A 14,295-nucleotide genomic window follows, 5' to 3' on the forward strand; every position below is an offset into this window, starting at 1 on the left:
AGGCTGAAAGTCAATTATGTATCAATCTCAAACACTACAAAATAATTAGCAAATAAAGTGAGAGAATGACCAGGTGGCTGCCTGGGGAATGTGAGACAGAGGGAGGAAGACTTGGCTCTGTGGGGGAGGAGCGCGCTTTAAACAGGCTGGCTGTACTTTTGCCTGGGTTTGTAGCTTAGCTCTCTGTTAACCCTTCACTCGCTGAGGGACTTTGGGGGAATCTTTTCCTCCTGTGTGTCTGTTTTTACATCCATAAAATAGCTAGAAAGTCCCACCTCCTGAGTGTGTTGTGAGTTTTTTTTTTTTTTTTTGAGACGGAGTCTCGCTCTGTCTCCCAGGCTGGAGTGCAGTGGCCGGATCTCAGCTCACTGCAACCTCCGCCTCCCGGGTTCACGCCATTCTCCTGCCTCAGCCTCCCGAGTAGCTGGGACTACAGGCGCCCACCACCTCGCCCGGCTAGTTTTTGTATTTTTTAGTAGAGACAGGGTTTCACCGTGTTAGCCAGGATGGTCTCGATCTCCTGACCTCGTGATCCACCCGTCTCGGCCTCCCAAAGTGCTGGGATTACAGGCTTGAGCCACCGCGCCCGGCCTGTGAGTTTTAAATGAATCTACATGCAAGCCGTAGTAGCTTAGAACGGTGCTCAGCACCAAGTGGGTGCTGTCCTAATTACTATGATTGTCTATGTCTTTGTGAGAGTCTTTTGCATCTCACAGGCCCCAAGCCTGTGTCTTCCCTGATCTGTAGGCATGAGGCAGGGCCCAGGTTCCATGTGATGCTGAAGCTCTGACGTTCTTGCAGGCCCAGTTCCAAGGCTCCAGCATCCTGTGTCTCACTGAGGACTGCTGCCCAATGGCCATCCCCAAGCACTCCCTGAGCCCAGTGCCATGGGAAGAGGACAGCTTCCTTCAAGTGAAGGTGGAGGAGGGAGAGGAAGCCAGCCTCTCCCAGGGCCTAGAATCCAGCCACGACCACATTGCTCACCCTGAGGCTGCACGCCTGCGCTTCCGGCACTTCCGCTATGAGGAGGCATCTGGTCCACGCGAGGCCCTGGCCCACCTCCGAGAGCTGTGCTGTCAGTGGCTGCAGCCCGAGGCGCGCTCCAAGGAGCAGATACTGGAGCTGCTGGTGCTGGAGCAGTTCCTGGGTGCGCTGCCCCCAGAGATCCAAGCCTGGGTGGGAGCCCAGAGTCCCAAGAGCGGAGAGGAAGCCGCTGTGCTGGTGGAAGATCTGACTCAGGTGCTGCACAAGAGAGGTAAAGGGGCGCTGTGGGCAGATTCATGGCACACTGGGGGTACACGCTGGACAGGAACATGGGAGCACAGGGCTCTGGTTTGGGGTTACTCATGCACTCATTCTCACATTTGTACTTTACCCTAACTCTCACACACTGTTGTAGACAGGTGTGTTTTGGTTGCAAGTGACCAAAAACGACCTGAAATGGGCTGAAGCAAAGAAGGGTAAGGAGGCAGCAGATACAGCTATATCCAGAAAATCTGTTGACAGCATCAGAACTCTCTTCTTCTTCTCTTGTTCTGTTTCTCAGTTGGTTTTTTCTGTGTTAGCTTCCTTCTTATTTTAGGTTCTCTTTCCAAAGGGGACAAAGATAGCCAGGAAGGCCGGGCGCGGTGGCTCAAGCCTGTAATCCCAGCACTTTGGGAGGCCCAGGCGGGCGGATCACGAGGTCAGGAGATCGAGACCATCCTGGCTAACACGGTGAAACCCCCACCCCAACAAAAAAATACAAAAAACTAGCCGGGCGAGGTGGCGGCGTCTGTAGTCCCAGCTACTCGGGAGGCTGAGGCAGGAGAATGGCGTGAACCCGGGAGGCGGAGCTTTCAGTGAGCTGAGATCCGGCCACTGCACTCCAGCCTGGGCGACAGAGCGAGACTCCGTCTCACAAAAAAAAAAAAAAAAAAAAAAGATAGCCAGGAACCCCAGGCTTACGTCTTACCAATGTAGAAACCTCAGGGTAATAACAGTAAGAGGTTCCTGGTCTGAGCCCCCACGGGCCTGGTTGGGATCTTATGTTTCTGTTTGGCCAACCAAATCCCAGGGCCTGACAGTGAGCAACTGGCTGTTTCTCAGAGGAAACCAGACGAGGGGCTGGGTGCCTGGGGTGGCTGTTGGGGGAGACGGAAATACCAGATGTCCCTGTGCACCCTCTCTGTGCCCACCCTGGGCTGGCCTCCAGGATTTGGGTGAGTCAGACCTGCCCCAGGCTTAGCTGGACACTGTTACTCAGAGAGACCCACACAAACATCCCAACCCAGGGAGGTCCAGTGGAATGCAGGGAAGACCCAACCTTGGGACAGTCCAGAGCGGGGAGTGGTGGCTCGTCTCAGATGGGCTTGGCCTGGCCTATTGGCAGCAGATAGGAAGTGGGTGTACCACACACGGGGAGGAAACGTGCAGTGCGCAGGAGGAATGTGGGGTCCGGATACACCTGAATTATCAAGGCTCAGTAGATCCAACCACTGCTTCTCTTCCTGGCCATGTGACTCCCTTGTGCCTCAGTTTACTCATGGGTAAAACAGGGATTAAATGCCCACCTTAGTGGTGTTGAGAGATACAAGGCGATACCCGTGCAGCACCTGAAACGGTGCCTGGCACAGATTAAATACATGGTAAATGCAACTGTTAGGATAATTTGTTCAGCTCTGGGAGAAACAGGCCTCTCTGGAACAGAGGTTGGTCTATGCCCAAGCAGATGTCATAGAGACAGGGAGAGGAAAGAGGGAGTGGCTCCATCTCCCCACAGGGTTGGCCAAAGCTCAGAGAAAGGGCAAAATGCAGAGGGAATGGCGGGGTCAGAGGCCCTGCAGTGTGATTTGCACTGACACATTCTGGTAAAAGCAGGTGGTGTGATGTTTGTGGAGTAGAGGAAGAAAGTGGGAGGCAGGGCTAAGCGAATGGCTGGGGGAGCAGGGGAGGCTGCCTGTGGACCTGGAGGAGAGGATTCTGGAGCTGAAATCCCAACTGGGCCACTAGCTAACTGATCCTGTACCAGTTACTCAACACCTTCCCTCAGCTGGATTTCAGTTTCCCCATCTGCAACAGCATCACAGCAGTACCTCCTCCTTCTGAGAGCAGGTCCAAGCTGAGATGAGACAATGGAAGTCACCCACTATGCTTGGGGCCCAGCACATGACAAGAGCCTGATAATGGTTAGTGGCCCTGGGAGGCCAGCGGCACAGCGTCCATGGCTTACAGATGGGGAGACTGAGTCCCAGATGAGGGCAGGATTGCTTAAGGTGGTAGAGCTGGGGTTTGAGTCCAGTTTCCGCACTGCTGAACCCCACTGCGGACTGGAGCGGTGACTATTCCACCTGTCTCTGCCTCCTCCCTGGAATTCATCCAGTAGATGGGCCAGATTATGTGTCCTTTGCACCCATCCAGGGCAGGTCAGTGTGAGCATTTCTCTACCTCATGCACACTCTGATCTCCAAGAGCACCTCCGCCACACTCTGCCTTCACAGTACTTTATAATGTCGGGCTTGAGAGACCAGGGGGGTACCTCACCTACTCACCCCCAGCAGCCATATTCTCCCTGGGGTTCTGCTTGCAGAAATTTTCACCATCATGGGCATCTGGATTGATTCCCTCAGTCAGCCAGAGTTCACCGAGCACCCTGGGACGCATCCAGGCCTAGAGGCAAGGAGCTGAGTGTGAGGGACAGAACTACAACCTCACCGAGACCAGAGCCTGCAGCGGTGCCTGTGCTCAGGGTCCTGACAAGGACAGACCCTCCCTCCCTCTCTGTCTTTCAGATCAGTTCCACATCAGGTTTTCTCCTCTGACTCTTGAGCCAAAATCGGGAGCCTTGAAAGACAGAGAGTTTGGTGGGAGGAGGAGAAATCAGAACCCACGATGTAGTGTTGGATGGTGTGGGAGGACAGCCCTGCACCCTTTGTCATCCAAGCCACCAAATGAGAAACTTCCCCTTGGAACTGGGGCCAGATGTTAGGAACGAGCCACATCTCCCCTTACAAAGGGTAACCGGGGCCCTCGGCAGAGTCAGAGGCTTGGTGTGGTAGGAGGAGTGACGCTGTGGTTCGGACTGTTTCAGGATGGGATTCAGGAGCTGAGCCCACAGAGGCAAGCTGCAAGCAGAGTGACCTGGGAGAGTCAGAGCCATCAAATGTGGTCACTGAGACCCTCATGGGAGGTGTTTCCCTTGGACCCGCCTTTAACAAGGCCTGTGAACCTGAGGGCAGTTCAGAGAGAAGGTCTGGGCTATCAGGGGAGATGTGGACAAAGTCTATCGCCCAACAGATCCATTTCAAGAAAACTTTAGGGCCTTATAAGGATGCCCCCACAGACCAGCGTGGCCGTGAATCTGGTGCCTCGAGGAACAGTTCCAGTGCATGCCGAAACCTCACCTCCCAAGAGAAGCCTCCTTCAGAAGACAAATGTGATCTGGTGGATGCTTATGGGACAGAGCCTCCATACACGTACTCGGGGAAGAGGTCCTCCAAGTGTCGCGAGTGTAGGAAGATGTTCCAGAGTGCCTCGGCGCTCGAGGCACACCAGAAGACCCACTCTCGGAAGACACCATACGCCTGCAGCGAGTGTGGCAAAGCCTTCAGCCGGAGCACTCACCTCGCCCAGCACCAGGTCGTCCACACGGGGGTGAAGCCCCATGAGTGTAAGGAATGTGGGAAGGCCTTCAGCCGAGTCACCCACCTGACTCAGCACCAAAGGATTCATACTGGAGAGAAACCCTACGAATGTGGGGAATGTGGTAAAACCTTCAGCCGCAGCACTCACCTCACCCAGCACCAGCGGGTGCACACGGGGGAGCGGCCCTACGAGTGTGATGAGTGCGGGAAGGCCTTCAGCCAGAGCACGCACCTGACTCAGCACCAGCGTGTCCATACCGGGGAGAAGCCCTACAAGTGTGACGCGTGCGGCAGGGCCTTCAGCGACTGCTCGGCCCTGATCCGACATCTGAGAATCCATTCCGGAGAGAAGCCCTATCAGTGTAAGGTGTGTCCGAAGGCCTTTGCACAGAGCTCGTCCCTCATCGAGCACCAGAGGATCCACACGGGAGAGAAGCCTTATAAGTGCAGTGACTGTGGGAAGGCCTTCAGCCGCAGCTCAGCCCTGATGGTTCACTTGCGGATCCACATCACGGTACTGCAGTGACCAGAAATCGACCCTCGGGGCACAGCACAGCGTCTTCTTGGAGGCTCAACATCTAAGAGAAACCCTGAGTTCCTAAAGAGCCACAAACGGTGGGTGATTGATGAGCTGCCAAAATAATAGGTGCCTGAGGGCAGACTCGGGCTGTCTAGAACCAACTCTGCATTTGAGGAACCCTGATGAGCCAAGCTGATTCAGGCCAGCCGGAGACGCTTCCAGAAGGGCCCTGCACCGCTACCCTCTGTTTCCCACTCAGGGCTGTCCCAGAGAGAAGGCAGCTGAGCTGAGGATTTGGACTGGTTCTCAGGGCCAGGGCAAATGAAGGTACATGTCTCTCAGAACTCAGCGTCCCAGGATGCTCTGGGCAGGCAGACTGTAGCTCGTTCTCCTGTGGCTCTTCTTGCCTGCTTTTCTGCTGCTTAGCCCAGAAGGGACACCTGCCATGCCCACCTCTGTGCCTTGGCACCTACTATTCCCACTCCAGCCTATTCTGTGCCTCACTCCAAGGCTGACTTGTGAGACTGCCTCTCTCATGATTTCCTATGGTAATCAGTGGTGCTGCTTGACACCTGTCCAACATGTTCCTCTCTCTCCTTTTCCTTCCACACCCCACCAGTCACCAGCACTATTGGTTTAACCTGAAGCTGATCTCGAATGCACCTCCTTTTCCACTCCTGCTACCTTATGTGAGCCCTCATTGCCCCTTGCCTGGATTATAGCCGGGGTCTCCCTCCTGACCCCTTCCTGCCTTTATTCCCTGCCCCGGTATCACTCTCCAGGGGACTCTTGCTATTACTCAAATCTGATTGTGTCACTCCAAGGTGGAAAGCTCTCCAACCCATCTCCTTCTACAGCACAGCTTCCTGAGCAGGGTGTAAGTATGCCAAGATGCAGGCCGCTCTGGGCCCCGAGCAACCTCTCCGGTTATCCTCATATGCATGTATGAATATTGTCATTTTTCTGTGCGTGCAGTGATGTGAAAATGGCCTCATCTCATACCATGACTCCACCTTCCATACACCAGCCACACGGAACTACTGTGGTTCCCGAAGGAGCCATACATTTTCCCACCTATGTGCCTTTGTACCTGTGCCTGGAACCCTCCTCTCCTTTGTCATCTAAGATGTTTCAAATGTCCCCCAAAGCAGCCTCCCTGCTCTCCGGGAAGCGGCTTCAGCTTGCCCTCTCTGCTTCCAGAGCGCCTCCTAGATACGTCTCTTACAACTCCTACCACGTTGTTTTACTTGTTTGCTCCTTGTGGAGCTTGTAGTCTGTGTTTTCCAATGATACCGTGAGCTCCTGAGATCTGGGCCATGTCTTGCTCTCAGTATCTACAACAGACAAGACTCAGTAGGCCCTGACCGATGCCTCTTACATGAATGTGACTGGTGCCCCCAGGAGGCGGTCACCGTCCACGTTTACATGGATGTCTCCCCAGCAGCTGGAACCCTGGAGAGCAAGAACAATCTGGTTTTCCTGGGGGCCAGCACCCAGATAAGCCTGGCATGCAGTGGCCTCAATAAAATGTGACTGTATTGTCTTTTTCTAGGGCCCCAGGTCCCCTGATGTCATGGACTCAGTCTTTGCCAGCATTCTGTCCATGTGCATGTGTTCTCTGGTCTCCTCTCACAGTGCTGCATCCCTGTCCCATTTGTAGGCTCCACGTCTATCACTGGATGTTGCAGCTTCTGTTCATTACTGTTAGGGTGTCATTCTTCATGCCTTCATTCTTCGTGCCTCTGTTTCTCTGATGGTCTCATCTTATGGGAACCATTTGACCTGGCGTATTGTGTACTAGTCACTGTCACCATCTCTCCCTGTGTATCTCCCTGTATTTGGGACCCATTCCCTCTATGTCAAGAGTAAATGGAGCCACAAAGACTGACGAGAAAGGCTCATAACATGAAGGTAAGACTCAGGGAGACAGAGACCTTGGGGAATTATCTCTGAGGGAGTCCCAGACACAGGCAGAGATGGCCACAGAGGTTGTGGCAGAGGTTGAGACACTGAGGGGTGACAGGCTTAGGGGAAAACTCAGACAGCAGAGATGCACATTCCCAGTGAAATGATTGCACAGGCTTCCAGCAGGCTGGAGGGAACAGAAAAGGCATGGGCCTGAATTCAGGCTACAGAACCGACTCGTCCCTTCAGCTACTTTTGGGACCTCCTCATCTGTAAACCAGGGACAGGACCCACCTTGTATAGTGCCTGACCCAAAGCCTGGCCCTGCACACCGGCTCTGACTCGCAGCAATCATCAGCATCTCTCTTTGTCCCCTACTTGCTCAGTCTCTGTCACAAGAACTGGATCTCTATCCCCTTGATGCTCTGAGCATCTTCACCCATTTGGTCGTGAGACATGTCTGTCCATGTCTGTCTAAAAGGGGAGGAGATGAGGGAGAAAAAAGGGAATCTACTGAGAGCCTGTGTGTGCTGCCCAGTCTACCAAATAATTTATATACATCTCCATCCTCACACAACCATCCCTGTTTTACAGAGGAGGAAGTGGCTTAGAGAATGTAACTGACTGACCAAAGTCACACTGCCAGGAACTGGAAGCACTGGGATTTGACAACACATCCAAATATGTCAGCAATTTCAATAAACATGACTGAACTCAACAATCCAAGTGTAAAGACAAATTCTAACAGATTGAATTTATTTTTGGACCAGCCATACGTTCTTTAGAAAAGATACACCTAAAACAAGGATACGGGAAGTTGAGGGTAAAGGGATAGAAAAGGATATACAAAGTAGGCATGAAACTGAAGAAAGCTGATGGAGCTGCATTAATCGCACAAAACAGACATTAACGTACAAAAGCATTTTAAGATCATAGGGTCACTGTGTTTTTTGGGTTTTCTTTTGAGGTGGAGTCTCACTCGGTCACCCAGGCTGGAGTGCAGTGGCGCAATCTCGGCTCACTGTAACCTCTGCCTCCCGGGTTCACGCCATTCTCCTGCCTCAGCCTCCTGAGTAGCTGGGACTACAGGCATCCACCACCACGCCCGGCTAATTTTTAGTGGAGACGGGGTTTCACCGTGTTAGCCAGGATGGTCTCGATCTCCTGACCTCGTGATCCGCCTGCCTCGGCCTCCCAAAGTGCTGGGATTACAGGCGTGAGCCACCACGCCTGGCTGGTCACTATATTTTTATAAAAGAAACAATCTATTAGGAAGATGTAATAGTTCAAAACCGGGCACATAATATGAGCCTTGTAGAACAGAATCACAGTAAGAAACTGACAAAATCTTAAGTGTACTTGGAAATGCTAACACATTCTTTATGATGATAGAAAAAATATTTGAAGAAGCTGGGTGCAGTGGCCCACACCTGTAATCCCAGCACTTTGGGAGGGTGAGATGGGCAGATCACTTACCTTCAGGAATGTGAGGCAAGACTGGGCAACATAGTGAAACTGTCTCTACAAAAAATATGAAAATTAGCCAGCCTAGGCCGGGCGCCCTGGATCACACATGTAATCCCACCACTTTGGAAGGCCAAGACAGGCAGATCACGAGGTCAGGAGATTGAGATCATCCTGGCTAACACGGTGTGTAACCCCTTCTCTACTAAAAATACAAAAACTGGCTGGGCACGGTGGCTCACGCCTGTAATCCCAGCACTTTGGGAGGCCAAGGCAGGTGGATCACGAGGTCAGGAGTTCAAGACCAGCCTGACCAGCGTGGTGACACCCCATCTCTACTAAAAATACAAAAAATTAGCGGGTTTGGCTGTGTGTACCTGTAATCCCAGCTACTAAGGAGGTGATGTTGCAGTGAGCCAAGATCGCGTAACTGCGCTCTAGCCTCAGCAACAGGACTCCGTCTCAAAAAAAAAAAAAAAAAAAAATGCTGGGCATGGTGGCTCACACCTGTAATCCCAGCACTTTGGGAGGCCGAGGCGGGTGGATCACCTGAGTTCAGGAGTTTGTGACCAGCCTGGCCAACATGGTGAAACCCCGTGTCTACTAAAAATACAAAACATTAGCTGGGCATGATGGCACATGCCTGTAATCCCAGCTACTCAGGAGGCTGAGGCAGGAGAATCACTTGAACCTAGGAGGCAGAGGTTTCAGTGAGCCGAGATCGCACCATTGCACTCCAGTCTGGGCAATAAGAGCAGAACTCTGTTTCAAAAACAAACAAACCACTCAACCCAGAATTCTATATCCAGTGCAAACACACTGAAAGAACAAAGGCAAAATACAAACATCCTCAAATGAAGCAAACCTAAGACATATATTTCTTGCCAGCAGGCCTGCCTGAAAAGAAATGCCAAAGGAAACTCTTGGTAGAAGGGAAATGATGCCATAGGGAAAGCGGGAACTTTGGGAATTAAATGATAGAGATTGCACAAATATTTTATCTTTAAAATGTAGATGGAGGCGGCTGGGCGTGATGGCTCACACCTGTAATCCTGGCACTTTGGGAGGCTGAGGTGGGCGGATCACAATGTCAGGAGATCGAGAACATCCTGGCTAACCCAGTGAAACCCCATCTCTACTAAAAATACAAAAAAAAATTAGCTGGGCGTGGTGGCAGGCGCCTGTAATCCCAGCTACTTGGGGGGCTGAGGCGGGAAAATGGCATGAACGCGGGAGGCAGAGCTTGCAGTGCGCCAAGATCACACCACTGCACTCCAGCCTGGGCGACAGAGCGAGACTCCGACTCAAAAAAAAAAGAAAGAAAAATATGGCTGGAGGCCGGGTGCAGTGGCTTACACCTGTAATCCTAGCACTTTGGGAGGCTGAGGTGGACAGATCACTTGAGCTCAGGAGATTGAGACCAGCATGGTGAAATCCTGTCTCTACTAAAGATACACAAAATGAGCGGGCACCGTGGCTCATGCTAGTACTTTGGGAGGCTGAGGTGGGTGGATCACAAGGTCAGGAGTTCGAGACCAGCCTGGCCAGCATGATGAAAACCCATCTCTACTAAAAATTAAAAAAAATTAGCCAGGCATGCTGGTAGGTGCCTGTAGTACCAGCTACTCCAGAGGCTGAGGCAGGAGAATTGCTTGAACCTGTCAGGCAGAGGTTGCAGTGAGCCAAGATCATGCCACTGCACTCCAGCCTGGGCAACAGAGCAAGAGTCTGGGGGGAAAATAAACCCAAAAGCGAACAAACAAAACTCAATAGTAAGAAAACAAACAGGCCGGGCACGGTAGCTCATTCCTGTAATCCCAACACTTTGGGAGGCCGAGGGAGGTGGATCACCTGAGGTCAGGAGTTGATGACCAGTCTGGTCAACATGGTGAAACCCCCTCTCCACTAAAAAATACAAAAATCAGTCGGTGTGGTGGCACGTGCCTGTAATCCCAGCTACTTCGGAGGCTGAGGGGTTGAATCACTTGACCTGGGCGGTGGAAGTTGCAGTGAGCTGAGATCATGCCACTGCACCCCAGCCTGGGTGACACAGCAGGACTCCATCTCAAAAAAAAGAAAAGAAAAGAAAAAAGAAAACAACCCAATTTTGTAAAGTGTGCAAAATACATAAACAGACATTTCATCAAAGACGCCATATAGATGGCAACTAAACACATGGGGAAAAAATGCTTAACATCATCAGCCATTAAGGAAATGCAAGGAAAACCACTATTAGATATGTCTACACATCTATTAGAACAGCTAAAATAAACTTTTTTTTTTTTTGAGACGGAGTCTCGCTCTGTCACCCAGGCTGGAGTACAGTGGCGCGATCTCGGCTCACTGCAAGCTCCGCCTCCCGGGTTCACGCCATTCTCCTGCCTCAGCCTCCCGAGTAGCTGGGACTACAGGCGCCCGCCACCTCGCCCGGCTAGTTTTTTGCATTTTTTAGTAGAGATGGGGTTTCACCGTGTTCGCCAGGATGGTCTCGATCTCCTGACCTCATGATCCCTCCGTCTCGGCCTCCCAAAGTGCTGGGATTACAGGCTTGAGCCACCACACCCGGCCAAAATAAACTTTAAAACTAAGCTGGGGCTGGGCGTGGTGGCTCACACCTGTATCCCAGCACGTTGGGAGGCTGAGGCGGGTGGATCACCTGAACTCAGGAGTTGGAGACCAGCCTGGCCAACCAGCAAGGTGAAACCCCATCTCTACTAAAAACACAAAAATTAGCTGGGTGTGGTCGTGGGTGCCTGTAAGCCCAGTTACTCAGGAGGCTGAGACACGAGAATCACTTGAACCCAGGAGGTGGAGGTTGCCGTGAGCCAAGATCACGCCATTGCACTCCAGCCTGGGCAACAAGAGCAAAACTCTGTCTCAAAAACAAAGAAGAAAAGGTTTTAGAAATTGATAAACCACTAGCAAGAGAGAGAGAGAGAGGACACCTCAGGCATGAGAGAAGTGACATCATCACAGACTGCACAGACCTTAAAATGCATAGGCATGTTAGGAACTAGATATTACTAAGGCAGCAAACCAGACCACTAGCAAACTTGTTGAAAAACACAATTTATCGACTATTAGTTGATAATACTGATCTGCATCTTCTGTGTGCCAGGACCTTGAGGCCCAGCTCCAGGCAGAAACTCGGCAGTGGTTGGGAAGGCATCAGATGTCAGATGGCACAAAGGGGACTCAGAGCCCAGGGATAATGGGAAAGAACACAGAGGAATCCAGCCATTTCCACAGTGTCCAGCTCTGCTGTGGGAGGCTGGGAACAGCCTAGCACTACCACCCTGTGACTGGGAGGACAGGACCACAAAATGCAGCTTCCCTGAACCTCCTCTTGGTGATGAGGTTGATGTGGTCAAGGTAGAGGTGGGTATGTCTGGAGCCTCAAGCAACCAGCCCATACCTGCTGGGACCAGGCCAAGGTGCCCAGTGAGTAAGAGGCAGCGTCCTGGAAGATCACAGATGAAAGAGGCCCTGAGAAGCGTTGGTTGGCCGGGTGCTGTGGCTCCCACCTGTAATCCCAACGCTTTGGGAGGCTGAGGCAGGGGGATTACTTGAGCCCAAGAGTTCAAGACCACCTGGGCAACATAGTGAGACTCATCTCCACAAAAAATAAATAATAGAAAGAAAAATGTGAGTTGGCCAGGCAAGGTGGCTCATGCCTGTAGTCCTAGCTACTCAGGAGGCTGAGGTGGGAGGATCACTTAAGGCCAGGAATTCAAGACAAGCTTGGGCAACACAGCTCTACAAAGAATCATAATTTCTAGACGTGGCGATGCATGCCCAGGCTCCCAGCTACTTGGGAGGCTGAGGCAGGAGGATCGCTTGAGCCTGGGAGATCCAAGCTGCAGGGAGCCCGACTGCACCACTGCGCTCCAGCCTGGGTGACAGAGTGAGACCCTGTCCCAAAAAAGAAAAGGAACCCATCCACTTTCAGGACACAGGATTCCAGCCCCCTCAGCCCTGGGAGTCCGAGACATTTTAAACAAACTCTCTCTTCACATTTATTAATTCCTGGCAGGAATGAGGGAGCGCCCTCCAGCCCCCCAGGGAGCCCAGCCTTCTGCTGCAACAGGACGGGTGGAAGCCAGTCCAGAACCCCCCGCACTTCTGAGGACACCAGCAGCACCCTGGGCGTCGTCCAGAAAGCGGCTGCATCAGCTTTCTGGACGACGGGAGAAAAGAGAAGTGGTGGAGGAGGGGAAATCCTATACCCTCCTTCCTGGGGAAATCAAGGCCGACCTCCCTGACGCCCCCGGGAAGGAAGCGCGTGATGGGCTGCCAGCCGAGACCCCCATCTGCGCCTCCAGCTGCAGCGCCTTTGCTGGGCGCTTCCTCGCCCGCGATTCCCCCACGAGCCCTGGGGAGACCCAGCGCTAACCACGGTGCCCAAGGGAGGAGCCGGGAGAGGCCCTCCTGGAGGTGGGCACAGCCCAGGCAAACGCCAGCGGACGGGACCCAGGGAAACGTCACCTGCCACCAGGAGCTCCACGGGGTCGCTGAGCTCCGACTGGAAGGTGTTGGGCCCCCAGGAGCGGTAGCGGCACCTGTAGCTGCCAGCGTGCTGGGGCCCCACGAAGGTCAGCTCCAGGTTCGCAGCGGCCTCGGGGGTGCGCACCGTCTCCACGGCCTGCGTCTCGCCCTCGCGCAGCAGCTCGAAGGTGACGTCGGGAATGGGGCCCTCGCAGCGCAGGACGGCGTCTCGGCCCGCCAGCACCGCCCCGCTCCACGCTGCCCGGAGCTGAGGCCTGGGAGCGGGTCCTGGGCGGAGCGGGCAGGTGTTCGGGCCCCGCCACACCCCAGGCCGCGCCTGCACCTGCGCCTCAGCCCCGGCTTCGTCTTCCCTCTGCCTTGTTCCTGAGCGCAGACGGCTCCTCCGGCCCCGCCGAGCTGCGCCCGCTGCCTCCACACCCTGGACAGCCGCGCCACACCTCTGTGTCTGGTGTTCCCCGCACCCCTCCCCCGGGACCGCGGAAGTCCCCGATTCGGGCCTGCTCTGGGGTTTATGGGGTCCCCAGCCTCGGTCACTCGGACAGGTGAAGGGAAAAAGAAATGATGGAGAAAACGGTGCTTCTTCAAGGAGAAACCAAAAAAGGACATACCATTTATGTCAACAGATGAGGTTTTTTCCCTCCGTAAGTTTAACTTAAATTTAAAAGTGTATTTAAGGTGCCGGGAGACGGGGGGAGAGAGAGAGAGACAGAGAGAGGAAAAGAAAAGAAAGAGAAAGAAGAAAGGAAAGGAAAAGAGAAAAGAAAAGAGAAAAAAGAAAAAACGGTGCTCCCAGCAAACAGCACGAACTCAAGAGGTCTGGAGGTCAGACCTGTGCTCTCAGGCTCCCCTGGGCTCTGAGTCCTGGTGACGTCGATGAGGACATCAGAGGGACAAACAGAGCTGGGGACGGCGGGGCTGGGGAGAAGGACATCAGCCGTGCGCCTGCTGGCCCGGGCCGGGGCTGGGGGCCAGCATGACGACTGACATGGCCAGTAAGAAAAACAGAGCAGCCACAGAGCTGCACGGATCTGACCAAGAAAACCTGGGTCCAGCCTCCCTGCTGCTGACTACGATGCTACACGTGACCTAGGGGCTTGTGACCCGCGGGAAATAAGCCAAAATTCCAGGCGTCCCCAGGACCCTGGACCACCGATCACCTGCTCCCTGCCAGAGTAGTTGATGGGGGCTGAACCAAGGCCCAGAGCGCCGCCGTCAGACGCCCAAGGAAAGGCGGGCAAAGGCAGGAGGCCCCGAGGGGCACCGAACCCGCGCCCGCCC

At 53.5% G+C, this 14,295-nt stretch overlaps 2 protein-coding genes across 2 annotated transcripts in view; one reads left to right on the plus strand and one right to left on the minus strand.

Moving 5' to 3' along the window:
* The window catches only part of ZSCAN22 (zinc finger and SCAN domain containing 22), a 26,060-nt gene extending 20,865 nt beyond the window's left edge, over positions 1 to 5,195 (plus strand). Inside the window, exons 2-3 of the mRNA XM_011959102.1 lie at positions 802 to 1,255; positions 4,070 to 5,195. Coding sequence (XP_011814492.1) covers positions 853 to 1,255; positions 4,070 to 5,148 — 1,482 coding nt within the window. The 5' untranslated portion in view covers positions 802 to 852 and the 3' untranslated portion in view covers positions 5,149 to 5,195. The remainder of the gene's footprint in view (positions 1 to 801; positions 1,256 to 4,069) is intronic.
* Positions 5,196 to 12,611: 7,416 nt separating this feature from the next.
* A1BG (alpha-1-B glycoprotein) overlaps positions 12,612 to 14,295 on the minus strand; it is a 4,992-nt gene continuing 3,308 nt past the window's right edge. The window contains exons 7-8 of the mRNA XM_011959133.1: positions 13,847 to 13,978; positions 12,612 to 13,422 (exon numbers count right to left, since the gene is read on the minus strand). Coding sequence (XP_011814523.1) covers positions 12,755 to 13,422; positions 13,847 to 13,978 — 800 coding nt within the window. The 3' untranslated portion in view covers positions 12,612 to 12,754. The remainder of the gene's footprint in view (positions 13,423 to 13,846; positions 13,979 to 14,295) is intronic.

This window comes from Colobus angolensis, unplaced genomic scaffold (assembly GCF_000951035.1).
Source record: "Colobus angolensis palliatus isolate OR3802 unplaced genomic scaffold, Cang.pa_1.0 Scaffold480, whole genome shotgun sequence".
NCBI lineage: Eukaryota > Metazoa > Chordata > Mammalia > Primates > Cercopithecidae > Colobus > Colobus angolensis.